The sequence below is a fragment of the Protopterus annectens genome, chromosome 1.part2 (genome assembly GCF_019279795.1).
Source record: "Protopterus annectens isolate FY-2018-M chromosome 1.part2, PAN1.0, whole genome shotgun sequence".
Classification (NCBI taxonomy): Eukaryota; Metazoa; Chordata; order Ceratodontiformes; family Protopteridae; genus Protopterus; species Protopterus annectens.
The window spans coordinates 1076085327-1076111582 of NC_056727.1; the positions used below are offsets into that span (position 1 = coordinate 1076085327).

Consider the following 26256-nt stretch of genomic DNA (forward strand, 5'->3'; position numbering starts at 1 on the left):
GACAGGGAAGCCAGCATTGGCACTGTCTGAATTCCGAAACTCAGAAAACATGATCCTGAGAAGGAGTCAGAGAACACTTTTTGAAATGTGTAGTGAACCCCAGACTCTGAAGAAGGGAAACTGCAAAATGAAGATTTTGCAAAAGGATCTCTGGAGAGGACGCCTGAATCAACAGGTCATCCAAGTAAGGAAATACTTGTATCCCTTGAAGCCTACAAAAAACAATCAAAGGAGCAAGTCATTTGGTGAACACCCTTGAGGCAGTAGAAAAGCCAAAGGGCAAAGCAGAGAACTGAAAATGCCAAAAAGCAACAGAGAAATGCAAAAACTTCCTGAAAAGAGGATGGATCAGAATATGGAGATAAGCACCCTTGAGATCCAGAGACACCATACAGGCCTGAGGGAACAAGACGGAAAACAGAATCTGAAGGGACAACATCCGAAAGGATGGCACTTTTAAGTGTTTAGATGGGACAGGTCAAGAATAGGTCTCCAAGTGTCCTCTTTCCTGGGCACTGGAAACAGTCTGGAATAGAACACCTTTACACTTTGAGAAATAGGCACCCCTTGAATAGTATCCCAAGTCAAGAGATTTTGAGGAACCTCTGGGAAAAAGGGACGTTGTTCCCAAGGAGGCTGAGGAATGCCCATAAAAGGGATTTCCACACCACAAAGTACCCCTGATGAATGACTGACAGAACCCAAGAATCATGAGTGATCTGAAGCTAAACAGGAAAGGAAAGGAAAGAGAAAGGTGATGAGAAAGAGGAATATGGCTGGGAAGGGACAGATAGTCATACATCATCTGGTTTGTCTGGAAAGGAAGGCTTCACAGTCTCTGAAAACTGAGGAGCCTTAGCAGGAGGAGCCCATTTGCCACTCTTCTTACCTTTAGTAGTAGGGTGGGATTGTCATTGAATAAAGGTAAGCTTAGTGGGGTAGCTTCTCTGAAATTTAGGCTCAGGAGAAGCAAGCACATGTTTAAGCTTGTAAAAAAAAAAAAAAAAAAAAAAAATGAACCACGAACAACAGTGTAAATCCGATAGCCTTTTAATGCTGCTCCACACACCAAGCACTTTCACCATAAATCAATGGCATCATCAGAGTGAATGGTAGCTGTTCCCAAACTCCTTACATACACTTTTCAATCACTAATTATTCAATTAAAAATGAAGCACGATCATCTTAAAGCTAAACATCATACAAAAAAGAACCATACATAAAATACAAGTACAACCCACAAATGCGAATCTTATAATAAACATAAAGACTCAAATATTTTAAGTATTTCCACCTAATATAAATACATTAAAATAAGTCACAACAATATAAATAAAGGCCACATATCTAGATTTTAGTGGCTCGATGTTTCAAAACTGGCCCTATAGAAATAAAATCATTCAACCCAGGTAGTGGTGTTGCATCCAAAATGACCTGCCACTTATACTCCAAAAGTTCCACTTTTAATTTTTCATCACCACCCCTTTCATTTTTTGTATGATGTTTAGCTTTAAGATAATTGTGCTTCACTTTTAATTGAATAATTAGTGATTGAAAAGTGTAAGGAGTTTGGGAACAGCTACTATTCACTCTGATTATGCCATTGATTTATGGATTAGTGTGTGGAGCAGCATTAAAAGGCTATTGGATTTACACTTTTGTTTGTGGTTCTTTTTTTTTTTTTACAAGTTTACTATCCATTGGGTAATTGTTTTTTTTCATGTGGTGGATTCACATGTTTAAGCTCCTGTCAGGCCTTACCTTTATCCTGAAGTGACTTAAACCAGCAGCAGCTTCCCCAAACAAAAGCTCAGAATCCAGGGGAGCATCCATCAACTTAGCCTTAATATCATCAGGTAGAGGTTGAAGCCTAAGCCAAGTATACCTCCTCATTACTGAACCATAAACAGCAGCCCTAGAAGAGTCATTTTCTGCATCATAACTACATTTGATAGAATGATGAATAACTTGAGAGGAAGTCCCTAGCAAGGAAAGAATAGAAGTTTTATCCTCAGAGTCCGGAAAATCAGAAATAAGTTGACAGGCCTGAGAAAAAAGAGCCAACATATACCTAGACATATGGGTCTGATAATGAATAGTCCTAAAAGCTATGGTAGCAGAAGTGTTACCCAGCCTTTCCATAGCTCTGCTGTCCTTGTCAGAAGGCATTAACTTGGGCGAAGAAAGCAACTGAGACAGCTTATCAGAGGCTACAGACACTAGACAGGGGTCAGCAGCAGGACATCTGTATAAAAAATAACAATCCTCAGGTACCTTATAAATCCCGTCAGGTTTCTTGGAAGCAGGGGGCAGAGAATCGGGCACATGACAAACATTGGAAAAAGCACCCAGCAAAGCAGCCAAAAGAGGAGGAATGGCCGCAGACTTAGACAATTCCAAATGCAGCAACTCATAGTATCTCTTATGATTATCAGAGACCTAAGCACTTAAAAAAATCCATTATCCTAAACAGTGTGTCCCCAAACAAAATTTCCTCAAAAGGAACATCAGGACTAATAGATTCCTCCTCCTCTGACCCATAATCCAAAGGAGAAGGAGTTTGAGTAGAATAAGTCAGGGATTCATCATCAGAATCCACCTCATCCTCAAAAGAATCTTGTTCTCTAAGCCTTTTAAGGGGAGTAGAGGACCAAGGAAGAGCAGGAACTGAAACCCCCCTGAGGAGGCTTTAAGGACATTAAAGCAGTAAACAGCCCTTGAGTAAAGGACTGCCAGTCACTTTGTGGATCCCTAGGAGCAGAAGAAACACGTTTAAATTTTTGTTTCTTTTTTAAGGCAACGTCCCCTCCAAAAAACTGAGAAGGCTCAGACCCAGGACAACAGTCGAGAACCGTAGTAGGAACTTTTTCCCCCAACTAAAAATGGAGGAACTCCCCTAGGCTCTTCAGAAAAAAAAAAAACAACTGTGGTTCCCCCTGAACATCCAAGACAGACACCTGCAAAGCCTCTTCGGATGTGCTGCCAGCCAGATCCTCACCAGCCTCCAACGCAGTCACAGCAGAGAAATCTGACAGCACAGCCGAGTGAGCCTCTGGGGTTGTAACGACCTTGGGAGAAACACCTGGCAGAGGCTAGACAGTGGAAGATTCTGGTCATACCTTTACCACCTTCTTCTTCTCTAGTGGCTGACCCTCAGGATGGGAGATTCCCTCCATAGTATCTTTACCGAGAAGCTAAAGACACTGGTTCTCAAGATACAATAAAAGGGAAGAAGGTCTACTGCAAACAGCTTTTCGGGGTGAACGCCTGACAAACTGAACAAGACGTATGGTCATGAGAAGCTCCTACACAAAAAAGACACTTATTGTGGAGGTCTTTATGGGGAATCTGTGTCCCACACTGGCACTTACCCTTCCTGGATGACATTAACCCCAAGGAGCAGAAAACAAGACAAGAAAAAACAAACAAAAAAAAAACAATGAGGCACTTACCTGCAATTGCAAAGAAGTCCACAAACAGGCATATGTAGTCACTCAAGTGAACCAACGGGCTTGTTAAAGTGTTCAATTGCAGTAAATTTCCTGTAAGTGATGTTTTAATTGAAATATTCACAAAAGGTCTGAATTTTGTTTCTTTTAAGCAAGTTAATATTGCTAACTTACTAATCAATTTATGTTGTTTACTAGGAAATTGAATCTTAAAAATATGTTTTACAGGATACCACAGGTAATGACAAATTTTAAAATTTCTAGTACTTTTAATCCACCCCTGCATGCTACTTTACAACTGTTTTAAAATATTTGAGAGTCAGATTTTTAGACTTTTATTGAAGGAGAATAAGTCTATTAATATGTATAATTTTAACAAAAATGAAAGGCAAGAATTTGAATGAATGAAGGAAAGAAATGGAAGGATGATGAAACCAGATAAAGGTGGGTGTATGGTTGTTATGCACAAAAAATGCTATAATGAGAAGATGCATAAATTACTGAATGAAAATACTTACTGTCCAGTTACGCTGAATGAGATGAATGGGGCTTATGAAATGATTAGAGCACAAATAAATGATTTATTAATTGAAGGGAAAATATCTATTAATGAATATAACTATCTTAACATAAATTACCCTGTCATTCCTAACATTTTTGGTATGCCAAACGTTCATAAGGACATTAATGATCCCCCAAGTGTGTCCCATAGTGGACGCTAGGGATTCTATCACAAGTGCCTGTGTCAGATATTTGGATGATTAACTCAAGTATTTAGTGGAAATGGAGAAACAGGTCTGTAGAGACTTGTGGGATTTTTTGAATAAAATGAATAGTCTGGAATTTGATATGAATAACCTACTAGATGATTTATGTGAAAGACCTTTACACCGTTATCCCCCATACTCTAGGGGTGGAATGGTTCTGTGAATTCTTATTTGAAAGTAATTTGGACAAACAATAATTAATTTATATGAGGAATTACTAGAAATAGTATTAAAAATAATTTTATTATGTTTGAAGATAAGTATTTTTTACAAAAAGAAGTTGCCATGGGTTCTAGTTGCAGCTCTTTGTTTGCTAACATAGCAAGAATTTACTGGGAGAAAAACCTTCCATTTAACAGTGAATTTAAAGAGTCTTTTAGACTCTATACCCATTATTTGGATTATTTTTTTAGTATAGAATGACGGGGAAGAAAGGTTCAATGACTTTTTGGTATATATTAATAACAGTACCAATTTTTTTAAGTTTACACATCAGATACATCCATTATGAATTCCCTATTTGATGGGAGATAGGAAATTCACCCTGGGGATCACTTCTGTGACTCTGCTTGACAGGGGCACAGGAAAATAATTTTCTTGGATGGCAAAAGCCAGGGTACCATTTGGCTAGGCTTATATAGGCCCTAGGGCCAATAGCCTAGTACCTACCTATGAACCTATGTAATGCTGGAAAAAGATTTGAATATGAATAAATACATTGCAAGGATTTATAGGAAGCCCACTTACTCTAATACACTATTGCACTTTACTAGTGCACACTCCATGATGCAGAAAAATCGGTGGTGAAAAGGCAGTTTTGTTAGGGCTTCCAGGATGGTTATCAAATACATAGACTTTTTGATGGAATGTGATAATTTATGTAAAAAGTAAAAGCAGGAGCAGGAAACCAGTCAGAAATGATCCACAAGAAATAGCGTAATGAAACCTTTAATATCCGCTTTTGTCCAGAGACTTCTTCAGAATACAAAGTAGTAAAAGCACAAACATTAAATACCTCACCAAATGGTTAATTAATTAAACAATTAGTCAATTAGTTAAGATACTAATTGCTAACAACCCCTGTTATCACTTAAAAAAAGAGGAAGTAACAATGTTTTTGTCAATATTTAATCTAGTACTCTTTAAAAAACACTTGATGTTGGTAGCTTCGTTTAAGCCGGGAGCTTTGTCTGCCCTCAATTTAATTTGCCAGAGGGTCTCCCTTTGCTCAACAAAGTTTTTAAAATCCCCACCCCTAAGATCTGATTTAACTACTTCAATAACCGTAAATAAAAATTTTTTTAAATTTTTACAAACAAGGGAATGTTTAAATAAAGCACTAGTTTCGTTGTGAATTTTAATACTGTATACATGCTCCCGAATGCGGGTTTTAAGACACCTAGTCGTCATCCCTACATAGAATGTGGGGCAGGTACTACACAAACTGATGTAAACAACCCCCCTAGTAGAACAAGTGACGTGTCCAGGCACTTGAAAAGTCTGATCAATACTGTCAATAGTAATAACCGGTTCTTTAGCAATGAATCTACATGAGTTACAATTGTTACAGGTAAACATACCATTAACTAAAGACTTGTTACAATCTTGTTTAAAATGATTGTTTTCCAAAGCTTTCTTAATGTTGTAAGTATTCCTAAACATGAAATTCGGTTTACTACCTAAAACCTTGAAAATGTTGTGGTTGCCCTGTATAATCCTCCAATTCTTTTCTAATATTTTTCTAATGTGTCCGCTGTCAATACTCATGTCTAACGAACAAACCATTTTGTTAAAACAATTTAATTCTCCTGAGTTGTTACTGGGAAAAACTGCACTGTTGGTTTCAAGATAATCTAACAGTGCTGGATAATGGGATGACCGTTTATCTAAGACCTCATTAGCAATATCATTTAATAGTTGCAAAGAATACCCCCTTTTGTGAAACATGTACTTGATGAATTCAAATTCATCTACAAGATCTTTTCCATTTGATGTCATCCTGCATGCCCTGATGAACTGTCCCTTGGAGATATTTCTGATGGTGTGTCTAGGGTGGGCACTTGAAAAATGAATGTAACTGTTGGTAAAGGTCTCCTTGTGGTATATTTTGCTGTTGAATTTGTTTTCAGTAAAATCCCACCAAAAGGAAACATCTAGAAAGTTAATAACCAGGCCTGAACATCCTAAGGTAAACTTTAGGAAACTTCCTGACTTGTTGATTTCCATAAGAAACTCATCTACCTTGTCGTTGCTTCCTTCAATAATGAAAATTAAATCATCTACAAACCTGTAATATAATAAAATGTGGAATTTAACTTTTAACAAACTCAAAAACGTGTCCTCCCACCAAGACATGACAAGATTTGCATATGCTGGTGCAGCTGGAGACCCCATTGCCACACCCCTTTTTTGTCTGTAAAAGGTATCCTTAAACAAAAAATAATTGTTTTGTAACAAAATGTCAATAAATCTGCAAATAGTAGAAATTTGACCAATGTTGTATTCACTATTGTTACGTAATATGGTGTGAATGGCATCTACCCCTTCTTCATGAGGGATGCATGTAAACAAAGACACAACGTCTATCGTAAAAATAATGTGCTTGTCTGGATCAAAGACTTTAGAAATGGCAAATTGATTCAATTTATTAAGAAAATGCCATGAATCCTTAAGAAAAGATTCTTGTTTAGACACTAAGGGACTTAGTGTTGCATCAATAATGAGTGAAATTCCTTCGGTGACAGAATGTGGGGAAGACACGATCGGCCGAAATGGTGGGTCAGTACAGCTTTTGTGCGTTTTCGGAATGCCGAAAAGAACACCAATTCTAGGATTTTCAATAACACAAAATTTACACATCAAAATCAATTTCATTTGACATTAAAGCCTCGTATAAAAATGAATGTATTAATCTCTGTTTCCTCCTAATGTCGTAAAGTGTAATAACCTCATATTCATCTTGATTTTCCAACAATTGTAACATTTTCAAATTGTATGCATCCTGTGTCATGATAACAATAGTATTGACAGCGGACACATTAGAAAAATATTAGAAAAGAATTGGAGGATTATACAGGGCAACCATGACATTTTCAAGGTTTTAGGTAGTAAACCGAATTTCGTGTTTAGGAATACTTACAACATTAAGAAAGCTTTGGAAAACAATCATTTTAAACAAGATTGTAACAAGTCTTTAGTTAATGGCATGTTTACCTGTAACGATTGTAACTCATGTAGATTCATTGCTAAAGGACCGGTTATTACTATTGACAGTATTGATCAGATTTTTCAAGTGCCTGGACACGTCACTTGTTCTACTAGGGGGGTTGTTTACATCAGTTTGTGTAGTACCTGCCCCGCATTCTATGTAGGGATGACGACTAGGTGTCTTAAAACCCGCATTCCGGAGCATGTATACAGTATTAAAATTCACGACGAAACTAGTGCTTTATTTAAACATTCCCTTGTTTGTAAAAATTTAAAAAAATTTTTATTTACGGTTATTGAAGTAGTTAAATCAGATCTTAGGGGTGGGGATTTTAAAAACTTTGTTGAGCAAAGGGAGACCCTCTGGCAAATTAAATTGAGGGCAGACAAAGCTCCCGGCTTAAACGAAGCTACCAACATCAAGTGTTTTTTTAAAGAGTACTAGATTAAATATTGACAAAAACATTGTTACTTCCTCTTTTTTTTAAGTGATAACAGGGGTTGTTAGCAATTAGTATCTTAACTAATTGACTAATTGTTTAATTAATTAACCATTTGGTGAGGTATTTAATGTTTGTGCTTTTACTACTTTGTATTCTGAAGTCGTCTCTGGACGAAAGCGGATATTAAAGGTTTCATTATGCTATTTCTTGTGGATCATTTCTGACTGGTTTCCTGCTCCTGCTTTTACTTTTGGCGTTGGTTTTTTAGTGGTATTTTGACTGATAATTTATGTACCTTGTTTTTAAGGAGGAGGTACCCCCTGGACTTTGCTACTAATGTAAAAGAGGAGGTAGTTCAGAAAAGGCAAGGGGGGTTTTATAAACCTATTTTAGATCAGAACAACTTGGTTACACTGTTCCCTCTATTAGGTAATAAAAAGGATGAAGATTTTGGTCATGCCTTTGTGACTGCATTTAACTTGGAAAGTAACATCATCCAACAGATAATTTTTAAAAATCGGTCCATTATTAAAAGTGATGTTGACTTGAGGGATAGGTTGGACTACCATCCTTTTTATTTTTAAGAGGGGTATGAGTCTAAAAACCATTTCAGAACGTCCCTTTATTAGAACTAGGGCCACACTAGGTGGTATGCACAAATGCAGCCACTGTAACTTCAATAAGTTTATTTAGGTGTGTAATAGCATGACTATTTCAGGGGTAAAATCTGAGTTATTTGAGAAGTATGACTGTTGCACTAAAGTGGTAGTTTATGTCGCAGACTATACTTGTAAGATAGAATGTATGTTTAGAAAGCGTATTTATGAACATGACTATGAGAAGAAAAAGGATAAAACTAATAACACTCTTGCCAAGCACATTCTGATTTTATTGGTTTAAATTTGTGGTTATTCATAAAATTCAACATAATGTTAGGGGTGGACCATGGGCTGTCTTTTTGGAAAATGAAGAGTTGTATTAGCAGTTTTTTTTAAATGCAACAGAATATCCCGGATTAAATGAGCATTGTTCCATTTTCAGTGCTTTAAGAATGAAGGCTGTAAAAAGATGAAAGATTTTATACATTGTTGAGTGATTTATAACGTAAAATAATCATAGTAATATGTATTATTTTAAATGGGCTGTTTCCGCCTTTATTATGAGGTATGTCTGATGTTTGCATTTTGATTGGTTCTCTTAAATTGTTCATTTTATTGGTTAATCTCTTTTTTTATGTAATTATGGTTCTACTATTTAAATGTTTATTTATTGAATATGGTTATCTGATGAAGTCTTGTAATTTATGCAGCTTGAAAGTGCTTATGTGTCAAATTTTGTACTGGTTTTAGAAGTTTTTATTAAACTTTTGTCAGCATACTCTGGTACGAGTTTCACTGATTCTTCCCTGCCATTTCATTTTAGTTTGTATCACATTGTCCGCTGGTTTCTAGGCATATGTAGTCACTGGAGAATGAAAATGCACTCAACTGGCAGAAAATGGACACAGGTAAACAGACAGATAGTGAAAACATACGTTTCGACTGGCAGCAAAGAAATTCTGACTGGTAGGCCTGAATGTCGCCTTTATGCCATACGCTATGCAAGGAGAAGTTCGGTGACATGCAACATACCTTTAAAGCAATAGGATTCTTTGGTAGACTGGCCAGATGTCGGGCTTCCACAGCAGGGAATCCCGTATGTTAAGAGTACTGCAGCAGTGACTGTAAGAACATCCACAGTAAATGATCCTCTCATCATGGGGATTTCTTTGTGTCGCTCTAAAATAAAAAGGATTGACTCAAACAAAATCATGCTACTCATGGTAGCCCTCTTTCAGGTCAGTTTGGAGTATAATAAATTAGAACATAATAATAACCACTTCATTTGATACAAAGACATTAGTAAAGCAGAAAAGTTCAAAATATGTTGAAGTAAAGAGGTTCACCTTTACATAAGTTAGATTTCAATGCCTTTAATCATATTCCCAGCATCCAGCAACATCTGCATATCTTTCTCTCTCTCTCTCTTGTCCACCATAGCATTACACTTAACTACTTTACTAACAGCACAATTGCAAAAAGGAGACTCTGAAGTACAAACAGTTAAAATATCAACATTATCACATTTCATAAGCATGCATTCAGATACAGCATGTTGGCTTAGTATTCAAGTAAAATTATGTAGGAATTCAGGTAGCATTAAAGCACAATAGTGTAGGAAATCAACATAAAAGTACATGATACAGTAGATCACTGTTGCAGTAGTCCTTTCTACTAGGACTTTGGACATTACATGTCCCATACTTCCAACCTGCCTTTCAAGAACAAAGGATCCTGCCACCTTGGTGTGGCATACACTCAGCCTCTGACACATCCATACATTATAATACAAAAAAAAAAATCCGTCTTATACTATCTCAAGGATTTGTCTCAGTAACAGACTAAAACCCTAGAATTGTATTTATAGCTCAGGAATACAACAGACAGGTGCCCAGGAGGATGGTATAGCACAATAAGAATATTCAGTAAAGAAAACAACCACATAAGGAAAGAAGGATGATAGAGGAGTAACAAATATCTTCTGCCACAACACAGACCTGAACAGACCTAATGCCTTACAAGATACCGTGGGAGAAGGACAGGATGTTTTGGGTACCCCCCCACCCCAAGATGGCCATATGACAAGGGAACAGTGGAGGGGCTGGTGGAAGGGAGATATCACTGCAACAGTGAGCTACTTAAACAACTATTGTGCTAAGTTGCTGCACAATTTTATTATGTTCTTCATTTGAATCACTGTTACAGTAGTTCTTCCCAATGAAACAATTCCCAGAGTTCCAGGAAGGTAGAGTGGTGCCCCGAAAGAGTGTGGAGGCCGGAGTGTGGAAAGCCCTGCTCGGTAGCTGTAGCAAAAGCTACCCAAGCTCTGGAGGCAATGTCTAGCCTGTACTGTTTTGAGAAGGTGTGAACAGACATCCATGTGGTTTCTTTCATTATAGCAGATTATTAACTCCTTTTAGGAAAGCCAACCATATGGCAGTGCCCCTGGTACTAAGAAGCAATAGCATGACCTCCCAATCTTCACCTTGAGAGGTGTAACAAAAGTAAATTCACTGAGAGCCAATTAAAGTCTGCTTGGAAATAAATTCACCCTCTCATTTAGAAAAGAAACAACTGATTTGCTTTCCTTACATCCTGGGATCTCTGTAAAGAATTCTTCTATCTGTCTACCTCCAGTGTGTCCAAGACACTTCCTCCATTATTTTGGTGGTTTCTGAACAAAACAGCAAGTTCTATGGCTTGACTGAGAAAGAATTATGTTCCTACCTTCATCATATGGGAAGAAATGTTTTTTAGGCTCAGCCAATCTTTATGAGAAAACTGAAATGGTTCTTTGCACATCAGGGCTTGCAGTTATGCTTGCAGTTCAACTGCTTTCCTAGATGAGGGGATGCTCATGAGCAGCAGAACATTTTTTCATGTTATGCACTTAACAGTGGTTGAGGCAGCTGGTTCACAGAGGGCCTGTAGTACGCTTTGTTAGTTCAAAGGTCAAGTCCCAAGGTGGGACGGCATTCTTACTATGAGGTCTAAGGTGCTTAATTCCTTTCCAGAACAGTTTTACTAATCTGAAGTTTGCAAAAAGGGGATTCCATATTAGGGAGGCTGAAACAGCAGAGATTACACTTTAAGCAAATACTTAAGCCAAGCCTGCACCATACCGCTCAGTGAGGTACTACAGTATAGGGGCCCCATTGTTGTTTCTTTGGATCCTGCCCCTTTGCTTGGCACAAGATGGATAGCCACTTCCAGCTGGATATGTAGGAGTTTTTTTGTGACGGGTTTCCTAGCCTCTATAACAATACTGAGCACATCAGCTGTGTAATTCTATAGTTACTTTTTCTTCTACAGTTATAGCAATTACAGATCAATGAAACACAAGACAATATTGTACTAATGTTTTCAATTTCACACTGCTACATTGTAATTCACCAGCAACATTTCAGTTCATTCTGTAATGTCATCTGTCCACCTTTATTTCTATCACTATCATTAATGCCCATGCTTGAAATATTTGTATGTATGTATGCATGTATGTGTCAGAAAAATATGAATTAATGTATGTGTTTAGTGCTTATTAGAAGCTAAAAGGGTTAACACATTTCATTCTATTTTATGTACAGCTTAGTTTTGTATGAAACTACAAGATGCTTTCTGAAACTGCAAGATGCTCTCTGACCTAGTATTTGCTAGCACAGCAAAATTCATGTTTATGCCTTTTGGAAATTTACTGAGAAGCAGGTGATTATCTGCTAGGTCAGGAAAATAATGAATAGAACAATATTGTTTTCTATAACGTTATTGAACTTAAACAATCAGCTCTGTTCGTGTTATGAGAACATGCACAGCTGCAGAAAAAGATAGATACAGTTGAACAAAGACTGCTTGAAGAAATGAACTATAATCTGTACTTGCTTTGTGCTCGAATTAGCCATAGTACCTTGAATGGTAACATCATATAGTGAGAAGTTGTATCTAACCGGTGGTCTCCAAGGCCACGTTGTTTTTCTTAGGAAGTTTTTTCATAAACTTGATAGTGTCAGCAGAAAACCATGGACAAACAGCTGCTATGAAATAATATTGTAAGAACTTGTGATTTGTTACGTCAGCTTAGTAGGCAATGTCTTGTAAGAAATGTATAAGAATGGCTTCACTTCCTGATTCTAGTTAGACAAACTCTGTATTAGCATGTTTTTGTCTCCTTGCTGCAAGAATTAAAGTGCCTTAACCTGAACCTGCCGTGTATTGATCTTTTTGAAGTTGTTTTTTCCTTTGACAGATTGATCCTTCGGACTGGAAACTCTCACTTCGCCTCAGGTCAGACGGGCCAGGTGGCATGAAACCGTACGGGGAAGAAACCACATCGGTTCTTCTGCTCTGAAAAACCTCCGACTGAATTGTCGTTCAAACGAGGCCAGCCACTGTTCTGATCTGCGACTGGAGGACAAGTTAATGTTTTTTCCTCGAACCAGACGATCAATCACGGAGGCTCAGGTAGGGAGGAATTTACCTTTTTTCTGTTTTAGATCAGGGACTTGATTTGTATCATCTGTCAGGAGATTTGTTTGTGTACAAGTCAGGGACAGGAAGATTGCAATCTTGTTATAGATCAGGGAAACAGAATAGGTAGGCAGTTATTCTAGATAAACTGTGAAAAAGAGAAATCGTGCTACCATGTAAAAATAAGAAGGGTTACATAACATTTTAACAGTTAGAACAATATGGGAAATAAGTGCACAAAAAGATCCCAAGATCCGCCATTAACTGAAGATGCAAAATATATGCAATTACAGCGTGCCGACAATGTTAGGTACTATACAAAATGGGTTAATAAATATGAATTTGATGGCAAATTAGAAAAATCCTCACTTATTAAACTTGTCAAACAGCTTAAAACCGACGCAAAAGGTCAGGTAAAAAAGCAACGTCAATTAGGCATTCCTCAGGCACACAGGTGGATTGAGGAAGCAAACCGAAGGGAACAAAAGAGTAATAATTTAAAAGCAATGTTTCTAGATAAAGAGGACAATAATTTGGTAATAGCATCAGCCCCTCCACCCTCTCCACTTCCCTTACCAGAATATGAAGCGAGTGGACAAGCTGGTCCACCTCCGCTATACCTGGCTGTCCCCACGAAGCCAAGACCGTTTGTCAGAGATCCCGTCGAGACTAGGTCTCGAACACGTAACTTAAGAGGGGATATTGAGTTCTATCAAATGAACAAAAATTCACGAGCTATGAGTGAAGAAGAGATATATCCACTCATAGAAGTACCAAATCCTCAGGCAGGACAGGAAGGGCAGGCCCCAACTCTCCTGGTATATAGACCATGGACACTGGAAGACATCCGGAAAGCCACAGAGGGAATTCCCCATCCAAAAGTTAATTTTAGAAAATTCTTAGAAGACTTACAGGGCATGAGGTTAAGTTACCATTTAAATGGAGAAGAAGTAGAAAAAGTAGTTAGACAAATTGTAGGTCCAGATTGGCACATGATCAGTGGCAACTGGAATCCCCATGACGCAGAACACAAGCCACTCCCACATAGCAACGCAGAGCTGGATAACAGAGTAAAAGTCTTACAGACCGAATCTCTGAGAAATGGAAGCCTAGGGCAGACTGGACTTGCATTAATCAATGCATCCAACAAGAAGGTGAAACTGTTGACAGATATTATGCTAGATTATTACAGTGTTTTAATAACCATAGTGGAATGCAGATACCTGAAGACCAAACACATGATTCCCCGTATGAGCAGCAGCTAAAGAATGCATTTTTAAAAGGCAGTATTTTGCCTATAAGCAGCTTTATTACAAAGCACATGGTAGACCATCGTACAAGTAGATTACAGTCACTACTTGAATATGCTAGACATGCCGAAAGGCATTTTAACAGTAAAAAGAAAAAGAAAGCCCAAGTATTTTCTGTAGAAGATGGAGCAGAGGTTTATGTAGTACAATTGGGGAAAAAGGGCAAGAAAAATGCCCAGGGAAACAAACGATAAGCGATCAGAGGAGTTTGAAGAGAGAAAGAAAAGGGGTGAATGTTTTAAGTGCGGAAAAAAGGGACATTTAGCAAGGGATTGCAAGCAAAACAAGAAGGTAGCCATGGAAGATAAGGAGGGTGAGGACTGACTATATGATAGTCAAGAATCACTAGAAGGGAATAACCAAGAAAAGACAAATGCATGTGTGATAGAGGGAGTAGAGGATGTGACAGAAGAAATAGAGGAAATGCAGGAAATCACAGATAGTGAAGAAAGTGAAATTTTAGACTTAGCATTATTGAGCCCAGAGCTCTACTTAGTAGATACGAAACTGGAAGTTACACTTCTGGTAGAGGGGAGGGAAGTTAAATTTCTGTGTAACTCAGGGGCATCGCGGACCCTGATACATGCTTCCAAACTACCAGAAAATTCAGAATCACTTGATTACATATTAGTGAAAGCAGCTAATGGACAGCTGTATCGGGAGCCACTCTCCCATAACATAGCAATAACTGACCCTGTTTCAGTCATGACCCAGAAAAGCAAAATTGTTGTTTCTGCAAAATGCCCAGTAAATCTTTTGGGCAGAGATCTTATGCAGATATTTGGCATAGCAGTAGTTCCAACTATGCAGGGTATGGAAGCACAGCGACAAATGGATACTTTTGTAGTGCGACTGGAGGGCGAAACATTTTATTGGTACAGCCAGGACTTGGTCACGGCTGGTCCAGGGGCAGTAACCGAAGAGCTGATGAACGTAGCCATCAGTAAGTCCCCCTCCCTTGACACTGATAAACAGCATTTGTTGCACTGCACTCTGTATTATTGTAGCATACCAGGCTCTGATAAGGAATATGAGCAAGAATTGTTTAGAAACCATGCAAACAGATTAGTATTACGTAATCTGTACTGGGACACAGAAGGGAACAGTGTAATTAGCTGTTCATTGCCCCAGGAATTCTTTGCACTTTATAAATCTAATCGATTACCACATGTTAGTTTGACTAAGAACAAGAATGTGAAATGGGCAGACCTAGGAGAAAAAGTCACAAAGTGGGAAAAACAGACTGAGTTAGAACTGTCAAAACAGGGAGTACAGAAGCAGAAGTTAAATTGGATAACACAGACACACCCAGCTGTACACTTGCAGTCTAGCAAGGACAGCTGATTAGCACTCTTACTAGAAGAGGAAGAGAATGCCTTATGGAACATACCAGAAACTCTCTGGTCAACAGGGAAATCAGATGTAGGACTCATTCGTACAGCAGGACCAGTTACTATCACACCAAAATCAGCATTTAGACCACAGAAGAGACAGTATCCCTTAAGAAAAGATGCAGAAGTAGGAATCAAACCTATAATAGCAGCTTTACTTAAGGAAGGAGTACTGGTGGAATCTCCCGATTCACCATGTAACACACCCTTATTTTCTGTCAGGAAAGCAAACGGAGAATGGCGTATGGTCCAAGATTTACAAGCTGTAAATGATGCAGTAATACCTAGAGCACCTATGGTGCCAGATCCACATACCCTACTGAATGATTTGAATCCTCAACAGAAGTATTTTTCTGTGGTAGATATTAGCAATGCGTTCTTTTCGACACCGATACACCCTTACAGCCAACATTGGTTTGCATTCACATTTCAGGGGAAAAGGTATACATACACGTGACTACCACAAGGATATTGTGAAAGTCCAACAATATTCTCACAAGAGATGGCAAGCAACTTGGTGGGATTTACCCCGTCAGATTTTACTATAGACAACATCCTGCTGGCAGTCCCCACCCAGCAAGAATGCAGAGAAGATACCATAGCATTATTACATTTTTTAGCCACTCAAGGACATAAAGTAAACAAGAACAAGTTGCAGCTTTGGAAAAAGCAGGTTAAATACCTGGGATATGTAATATCCAAAGAAGGCAGAACATTAGATGAAGATAGGAAAATAGCAATTTTACAAGCACCCAAACCGACTACCAAGAAGGAAATGATGTCCTTCCTGGGTACGACTAATTTCTGTCGGAGTTTGATTCCAAACTATGCCTTGGAATCTGCTCCACTGACCAACTTGATATACAAGAAGCCTGTGGCAGCACAAGATTTATTACAATGGACACCAGAAGCAGAATCAGCTTTCTGCAAACTAAAACAATTGATAGCATCCTCATTAGTTTTAGGATTACCAAACTATCATAAACGCTTTTTTCAAACTGTAGATTGTAAGCAAGGTTATATGACATCAGTGTTAACACAGCAACATGGGGATAAACAATGCCCCATAGCTTACTATTCATCACAGCTGGACCCAGTGGCGCGATCCCTGCCCCACTGTGTACAAGCAGTAGTCGCAGCTGCAATGGCAGTGCAGGCTTCAGCCTCAGTAGTGTTGTTCCACCCTCTCACATTGAGAGTGCCCCATGCAGTCGCGATCATTTTACTGCAAGAAAAAGTAGCATATCTTTCTCCTGCTAGACATCTTTCCTGTATGACTATACTGTTGAGCCAACCTCATTTGACAATTGAACGATGTACAACTTCGAATCCGTCTACCTTGCTCCCAACCCCTGCGGATGGCACACCACACAGCTGCCTGCAGGAGATTGAGCAAAAGACACTGCCTAGAAAAGATCTAACGGATGTTCCCTTGGATGATGCCGAGGTGACATATTACATGGACGGCTCATGCAGAAGGGGTCCTACAGGGCAGAACCTAGTAGGGTATGCAGCAGTTTCTGATACTGAGATTTTAGAAGCAAAGTCTTTACCACACAACGTATCTGCACAAACAGCAGAATTGATTGCCTTGACAAGGGCATGTACCTTGGCAAAAGGTAAATGTGTAAACATTTTTACTGATAGCCAGTACGCTTTTTCTACTGTACATGTTTTTGCGCAACAGTGGAAGAATAGAGGAATGATAACCTCTACTGGCAAACCGATAAATCATGCGCAGTTTATTTTAGATTTGTTAGAATCTATTCAGTTACCTCAGAAAGTAGCTATTTGTAAATGCGTAGCTCATACCAAGCAACAGGATAGGATTTCAAAAGGTAATGCGAGAGCTGATACAGCTGCAAAGCAGGCAGCTTCAGCTTCAGAAATATTTCTTTTGAGTGAGGAATTACAACCTTCTGAGATTTTAGATTTAGAAATGTTGAAAACAATGCAGACAATTACTACGAAAGTAGAAAAACAGAAATGGATAAAACGAGGAGCAATTCTTGAGAAAGGGCTGTACATCTCCAAAGAAGGAAAACCGATTTTGCCGTCTAATTTGTTTAGATATGCAGCTTTGTTGAGCCATGGGCAGTGCCATGTCTCAACAGGGGGGATGGTACACTTAGTGAATCGAGTGTTTACAACATATGGATTTATAAACTACACTAAAAATTTTTGTGCGGCATGTCATGTTTGCAATAAGCATCATGCACAAGGGGCGTTGAAGCCTAAGCAAGGGAGTTTCCCTGCACCACCGTACCCGTTCCATACTATCTGCATGGATTTCATAGAACTGAACAAATGTGAAAATAAGAAGTATTGTCTTGTCATTATAGATATGTTTTCCAAATGGGTGGAAGCTTTTCCGACGAAAAATCCAGATGCAGCTACTGTTGCAAAAGCATACCGGAAAAGATCTACAGTGACAGTGGCACACACTTTGTAAATCAAACTATACAACAGTTGAGCCGATATTTTGGAATTTCTTTGAAAAACCATTGTGCATATCATCCACAATCTGCAGGACTAGTAGAGAGGCATAATGGGGTTTTGAAAAGTAAACTTAGGAAGTTAATTAGTGAGACACAAAGAAATTGGGTGTACTGCCTGCCTCTGGCACTGTTGAGCGTGAGAACTGTTCCAAATGCAAAGGGGTTAACTCCTTTTGAAAAATTATTTGGGAGGGCATATTATATACCTCAGTGGAAACCTCTCATGCCTGCAGACCAGGAGGCCGACAGTTCACTCGCAGAATATATGAGACGACTTCTAAGTAATAAACAACTTTTGCAGTTAAATTCTGTTTCAGATAAAGAACAAACCAGACCATCGGAAGCAGCAGTAGTCCCAGGCAAGTGGGTCTGGGTGAAAACCATAAAGAAGAAGAATTGGACGTCACCGAAGTGGGAAGGGCCATACCAAGTGCTACTGTCAACACTCACTGCAGTCAAGATTGCAGAACGAGCATCCTGGATTCATCTGACATATTGTAAACTGGTTAAAAACTTTGAACTGGACAAAAAACTTGTTACTGTTACACAACAAGAACAAAATGACCAGATATGGAGTAAATAGGAATGCAGAACAACCTCAGAAGTATTGCATGATCATTCTGTTAACTATACTGATAACAATAATCTTTTTGCTGTGGCCTTTCCTTTTTCCAGCCACACGAGCTGAACTGAATCAACGTGATGCGTTACTCATAGACTGGCATCCAAACTTTAACACTTACCAATCGATCAAACGTGTATGCTAAGACTTTTAATATTTCAAATTGTTGGCTTTGTACAGCTATTCCAACAGCATATGGGGGATTATTAATGACTGCTGTCCCCCTAGGGGTCAATGAGAAATGGGAAAATTTTATTTTTGATACTACAACTGCAAAATCACAAGACAAAATAGCATTGTACCTGCCTGTTACACAAAAAGGAATTGTGTGTTTTTATAAAAATTATACTGTTCAGGTGGGTTGGAGCAATTGTAATGTGACTGTTCCTTACAAATGTTATACCAAAGCTAATAATGCAGGTTCTATTTGTGATACAAACTAGGACTCATTTCTTGAATCAATGCACAAAACAGTTAATGAAGTACAACCTAATCCTGTTCTTTTTAAGCAACTATCTATCAAAATGTTTCATGCAGGACAAGTATATATTAATACTAAAGTAGAGGATTGTTATTTTGTGTGTGGGAAAAAAGCATACAAATGGTTACCTGAGAATTGGTCCGGCAGTTGTTTTTTGGGTTACCTGGTTCCGGCCATACGACACACTGCATTTTTGCCTCGAGGAAGAATTAGAAATGTCAGAGAGGTCACCAAGAAACCTGGAAATCCAATCAAGAAACCGGAGAATCCAGTGGGACTTATCAAAGCAGGCTGGAGAAACCATAACTCCGTAAAAAACAAAGATAAACTGACACACATGGACTTGAGTGACACTATTATATCGTGGGCAGGTATAGTCCCTGCATATGGCGCAGTAAAATCGATTTGGGAGCTCAGAAAACTGTCCAAACTTCTCGAAGTAATGAGCAATGCAACTTTTTCTGCTCTCGAATTAGTAACTGATGAACTGAATGCTATGAGAACTATGGTGCTTCAAAACCGCATGGCTCTCGACTTCACCCTAGCGGCGAAAGGCTGTACTTGCGCTTTAATAAAAGAGGAGTGCTGTTCGTATATTCCTAACAACCAGCATGAGATAGACGACCACCTTGAGGTAATTCAGCAAGTGTCGGCCATGACCAAACCAGGCCCAAACCCACTGACGGATTTTTTCCAGAATTTGTTTGGAGAGTGGGGTACCATCCTAATGAACATCCTGATTGCCATTTGTGTGGGATTACTCCTATTAGGAGTGTATGTTTGTTGTGGTATTCCCTGCATGAAAAGATTAATTAAAGATTTTATAGAAGTCAGTTTCTGAGACTTTGTATCAAAGTACCGAATTTGAAGAACTGTTGAAAAATTAAACACTTTCATAAGTTTAAACTGAATGACTCTCTTAACTGCAAATCCTGAACGGAAGTGGTTAGGAGAAGAAGCAAACTGTTTATGCTTTTGAAAATAGAATAAAAAGTATTAACGGGGGGAAATGTCAGAAAAATATGTATTAATGTATGTGTTTAGTGCTTATTAGAAGCTAAAAGGGTTAACACACTCTGACCTAGTATTTGCTAGCACAGCAAAATTCATGTTTATGCCTTTTGGAAATTTACTGAGAAGCAGGTGATTATCTGCTAGGTCAGGAAAATAATGAATAGAACAATGCTGTTTTCTATAACGTTATTGAACTTGAAAAATCAGCTCTGTTCATGTTATGAGAACATGCATAGCTGCAGAAAAAGATAGATACAGTTGAACAAAGACTGCTTGAAGAAATGAACTATAATCTGTACTTGCTTTGTGCTCGAATTAGCCATAGTACCTTGAATAGTAACATCATATAGTGAGAAGTTGTATCTAACCAGTGGTCTCCAAGGCCACGTTGTTTTTCTTAGGAAGTTTTTTCATAAACTTGATAGTGTCAGCAGAAAATCACGGACAAACAGCTGCTATGAAATAATATTGTAAGAACTTGTGATTTGTTACGTCAGCTTAGTAGGCAATGTCTTGTAAGAAATGTATAAGAATGGCTTCACTTCCTGATTCTAGTTAGACAAACTCTGTATTAGCACGTTTTTGTCTCCTTGCTGCAAGAATTAAAGTGCCTTAAACTGAACCTGCCGTGTATTGATCTTTTTGAAGTTGTTTTTTTCTTTGACAGTATGAATCACCATCTTGATTGTTTTCATGTTACTTTGTCCTGTAAAATCAATGCCAGCAATATTACATCTCTCATGACGTGACTAAATATTTTAGTTTCTGTTGAACATTCACATTTGCAAACTGGCATCTTGCCCAAAGCTCTCTCAGGAATAATAAATTTGATTTATGCTCTGTCCACCTAATCCTCTAAATGCTGAGATACCCATGCATCTCAAAGGCTTCTATCTTTCTGGCACCATCCTTCTTGAGAATCCATGCATTGTAAATGTCCAGACTAATGTTTTCAGCAGTCTCAACATAGTAGACTTCTTTGAACTGGGATCTTTTCACAGCTAGGTGAGAGATTGGTTGTTCAATCTAGCCATACCTAACCTAGTCTGAATTTCTGCAGTCAACGTTTTGAATTACATTAAAACGGAAGCATTTAAATGCACACACTTGCTCCAGATTTGTTCCATAACAAATATGTATTGAACATTTCATTCTGTTGTACCCCTGCTATGTTTTTTGCTTTCTCAGTATTCATTTCAAGTATAAGTCTCTTAAAACTTAATCTAGTTGATCAACCAACTATTGTAAATTCTCCACTAATACTGGATGGGGACATATCACCTGTATAGCATAAGCTATTAATATTTCTATAGTTTAACTGGAAAACAATCATACCTACTTAATCTGAGCATTTGTGACTAAAAGACATCAGGATATGGTCATCCATACAGTGAGCTGAAGCATCAGCAGATTGGGGTGAAAGAGGGTACTTACTGCTGTTTTACAAGGTCCACTAAAGTTGGCATTACCTGAAACTTTCCCTTGGACATTTCCATGATCAGAGAGAACCAGTGTTGTTTGGGCCAAAAGGGTGCTATCAATACCATCTTTCTTCATTGTCTGGGTCATCCTGAGGAGCAAAAAAATCAGAGGGAAGGCATATAGAAATAGACCTAAGCAGTCTACGGACAATGCATCTGCTACCCAAGCTATCTTCAACAGAGCTGCCTCAGTTATTTGGACTTGGAAACACATCTGTCTGAGGTACACCCTACCTGTGCACTAGCTGCAAGAAGATGTAACATCCACTTGTGTGTATCTGTATTTAATCTGCTTATCTTATCCACCACAGTACTGTCCTAGGAGGGTATGTAGACTGGCAGTTGTTACTCCAGTGGGCCACATGATGCTGTTAAATGACTCACCAAGTCACTCCAAAATGCACTCCATGTTGCTGATGAAGGCATATAACTGGTGGCACAAGTCAGTAGCAACTAGGTTCTGCACCTGCTGCCATATCACCACAGATGACACAATCTGCTTTCAAAACAATCTTCACTACCCAAAGAGACCAAAACAAACACTACCTCCACACATCTTAATGCCACTAGCAAATGAGCCCCCACTCTTCCTCCTGACAGGCAGACACAGAAGGCCATTACTCCCCAGAAGCAGCTGCCATAGATGGCAGAGATAGATGTGAACTTGGCTATGCTACTTCCACTTTCTCAACTCAATCTAGATGTTGAGGCATAACAGGAAGACAGTAAGACATGCATATGGCAAAAAAAAACACTGTAGTTGCTCACTGACAGCCTTTACAACACATATATGCCCCACTGCTTGAAGAAGTGCTCTAGCAACTAGCCATATTTAAATGGTGCCCCTAAGGCACTCTAAAACAACGTCTTCCTAAGTGTAGGCTTTCAACACCTATAATAGGGATAATTTGCTAGGCTTAAAATGGCTCACAAGGGCAGTTAGCTTAGTACTAATCTATGACCCTATGAACCTATAGTGTGAGAGAAATGACCAAAAAAATGTGCATCTCTGGCTGCACTTCCTAAACCTCTGTGGCACTGCTTCAGGTCATCATAACGATGCCTGCAATGTTCTTTTGTACAGGTGATACTTATGGCATCAGATTACACCAGTGCTATGCTAATCCTCCTAAGTGTAGGCTTTCAACACCTATAATAGGGATAATTTGCTAGACTTAAAATGGCTCACAAGGGCAGTTAGCTTAGTACTAATCTATGACCCTATGAACCTATAGTGTGAGAGAAATGACCAAAAAAATGTACATCTCTGGCTGCACTTCCTAAACCTCTGTGGCACTGCTTCAGGTCATCATAACGATGCCTGCAATGTTCTTTTGTACAGGTGATACTTATGGCATCAGATTACACCAGTGCTATGCTAATCCAGGCATCAACCATTTTAAAGGGGCCATCATACAGTGCCACAACGTGCTCTGTAAGGTTTCTGTTTAGGATAAGCATGAAAAAATCCTGCTTTGTCTGGTGCAGGAAGCAGGAGACCTGTGATTCTCACTTTAAGAAGCAACCATTGTCACTCAGAAGGACTACTCAAGAAGCAGTAGGGTAGACCTATGTGTAAAGATGCATGTTGCTGAATCACATGCCTCCCAAGGCAGCACTGCACAGTGGTATGGATCTGCACACAGTATCTGGCCTGTTAAATGTGCACAGACATCGCATGCTTTGAGATAAACAGTAAGTGCAAGGCTTGTGTCACTACTTCTAAATGGCCTGTGTTCATAGGTTCATACTAGGCTATCTGCCCTAGGATATTTATAAGCCTAGCCAGTGTGTGTTTGGCTTTCGCCACCCATTTTAAATGAATTTTGCTATGCCCTTTTTCGAGGTTAGTATACTGTGCCTCTGTCTAACAGTGACACAGAAGTGATACCCGGGGTAAATCTATGATCTCCCATCCACTCATCAAGATTCCTCTTGAAGAGAGTCAATGAGGGACTCTGCCTAACCTCGACTGGGATTTTATTCCAGAGTGAAGGGAGCCTCTGGGTTATGAATCTGTCCCTCCAGCATGTCCTATTTATTTCAGTGCTGAGGTTCAAGTCTCTCGAGCGTGTAGCTCGATGGGATTTGGATTTTCTGAGGTGCAGCATGTCCATTAATTCCGGGTTGGGCATGGCTTTATACGTCAGGCACAGATCGCCTCTGAGCAGGCGGTATGCCACTGAGTAGAGCTGGAGTTTCTTTAACCAGGCAGCATATGGCATCTGTTTGAGCCCTTTGATCCTCTTGGTGAGGTACTTTTGGGGTCTTTCCAATTGCTGCAGGTGTCTGGTAAGGTACATCCCAAAAGGGGCATTGTACTCAATTATGAGCCTGATGAGGGATGAGTAAAGAGGCATGATGACCTCCCCTGATCTAGATGTGAATTCCTTCATGATTACGTGGGCTATATAAAATGTTTTTCTAACCACTTTGGCCACGTGGTTTTCAAATGAGAGATTGCTATCAACTTGGGTCCCCAGGTCCCTAATTACTTCTTCCGTACTTAATGGATTACCACCTATGTGGTAATTTGTGGGCATTTTGTTTTTGCCAAAGGGGATGACTATACACTTCTTGGCATTTAGCTTGAGGCCATAGCTCTGGCACCAGTTGTCTGTTTCTATGAGGCCCTTTTGTAGGATGCTTGTGTCCGCTGGAGAGTCGATTATGGCGCTTAGTTTGCAGTCATCTGCGAACTTGGTCAGCCACAGTCCTTCTGTGTTGGCCTGTACCTCCGAGAAATATATACCGAACAAGAGAGGTCCCAGGACTAAGCTTTGTGGGAAGCCACTTGTAACTGGTTTGGAGTCTGACATGGCTCCAGCAATTCTAACCATGTGGGTTCTGCCCTTGAGCCAGTTTGCAACCCATCTACTGACATAGGGGTTTATATTTAAGCTGGTGAGCTTATCTATAATGCCTGAGTGGGGTATTGTATCAAAGGCTTTTGCGAGGTCCAGGTAGACTGTGTGGACCACCTTCCCCTCGTCAATGGCCTTGGTGACTGTTTCAAAGAAATCGACCAGGTTTAAGAGGCAGGATCTGCCCTTAAAGCCGAACTGGGTAGGATCCAGTGTCTGTAGGTCCCCAATATCTTTATTTATGAGGTCCATGATGATCCTTTCCATAGCTTTGCAGACCAAGCTAGTCAGGCTTATGGGGCGATAGTTTCCATGATCCGTTGAGGCACGACCTTTGTGGAGAGGGACCACTGTTGCTGTACGCCACTCTTTGGGTACATATCCTGTAGTAAGGCTGAGACTGAACAGTAGTTTTTTGTTTGGGTTTAGCTCTTCTTGGAGTTCATGTAGAACGCAGCCCAGGACACCGTCTGGTCCCATTGATGCTGTGTTTTTTGCTTTGGAGAGGGAGGCTCTTACCTGAGCATCTGAGATGTCAGGGGGGAAGCACTCTGCTGGGCTAGATATTTTCCCTTTTGGTGGGGGGGGGAGAAGTTTGCACTGAACCTGTCAGCTAGGATGTTGGCAATGTCTGTGGGTTTGGAACATAAAGCTCCACCACAGTCTTCTACAAGATCCTTCAGAAATAAGGAATTGGACTTTATTTGAATAACTGTGAAAGTGCTGTGGATGCAGACCACCAGAGACAGAAGGAAGGAGAATTAATTTAGTAATGTAATTGCTGCACTCCTACAATGTCTGTGTTGCCTGTCTCTGGGAGGGAGGTTCAGCGTGTGGTTGGCTGTGTAACTGAGATATACAGAAGCATGGGAAACACATGGACACCACACCACAGATATGACACAGACAGTAGAAAGTAACACAACAGTCAGTCATGTGAAACAGTGTAGGTGCACAGGCTTCCAGGTGTCCATGCAAGTCACATACAGTGCCACCACACAGTCACATGGCACAACTCTGCATACCCGTCAAGGATATGCAGTGGTCCTAAGGTACTGCATGGGACGCCATGGTATATATATGGCAGGGAACTGCCATGGCTCTGTATATCTTTGGGGTTGCATTTCCTTACCATGGGCAAAACTGTTAACTGAAGGCAATATCTAAGTAGACAAAGTGGGGGGAAGGAAGTTTACAATAGCACATGCATGGTGCAGCCAAGCACAGGCACCTACTAAATGACACATTTTGTCTGCAGGTGCTCAGATATAGGTATGGTTAGACGAGCCAATAGATGTTGAATCGCACTAGCCAACAGAATGATGTCCTACAGTAGGCCCTCTGGATGCATGTTATGTGCCCATTGGATCACACATGGCAAGACATAGTACAAGATATAAATTCCGTGGGAGACTATAATAACTCCCTAGAGTAGGTGCAAAGGAGGATTACATACATATATTTCTGTACAAATCTGTAGGCTAAGAGCATCAATATGGACAGCACCATCAAACAGTGAAATGCCTGACAGAGGCTAAGAAGTTTTTGTGTTGCTCACTGGACAGGAACACTGGTCCCTCATACCAGGTAGTGACTTAGATGTAACTGTAGGTCTGGTACAAACTATCAGTGTGTCCACATGCAATGTACCAGGTTAGTATTGACCAAA

The 26256-nt window shown here is 39.5% G+C and overlaps 1 protein-coding gene across 2 annotated transcripts in view; it reads right to left on the reverse strand.

The window, feature by feature from the left end:
* Window positions 1-26256, reverse strand: part of MSRA (methionine sulfoxide reductase A) — a 1315681-nt gene that overhangs the window by 1267265 nt on the left and 22160 nt on the right. The window contains exons 2-3 of one of the 2 annotated variants that reach the window (XM_044059981.1): window positions 9498-9644; window positions 3453-3542 (exon numbers count right to left, since the gene is read on the reverse strand). In XM_044059981.1, the coding sequence (XP_043915916.1) occupies window positions 3453-3542; window positions 9498-9644 (237 nt within the window). The remainder of the gene's footprint in view (window positions 1-3452; window positions 3543-9497; window positions 9645-26256) is intronic. The other variant, XM_044059982.1, reaches the window with a different exon arrangement.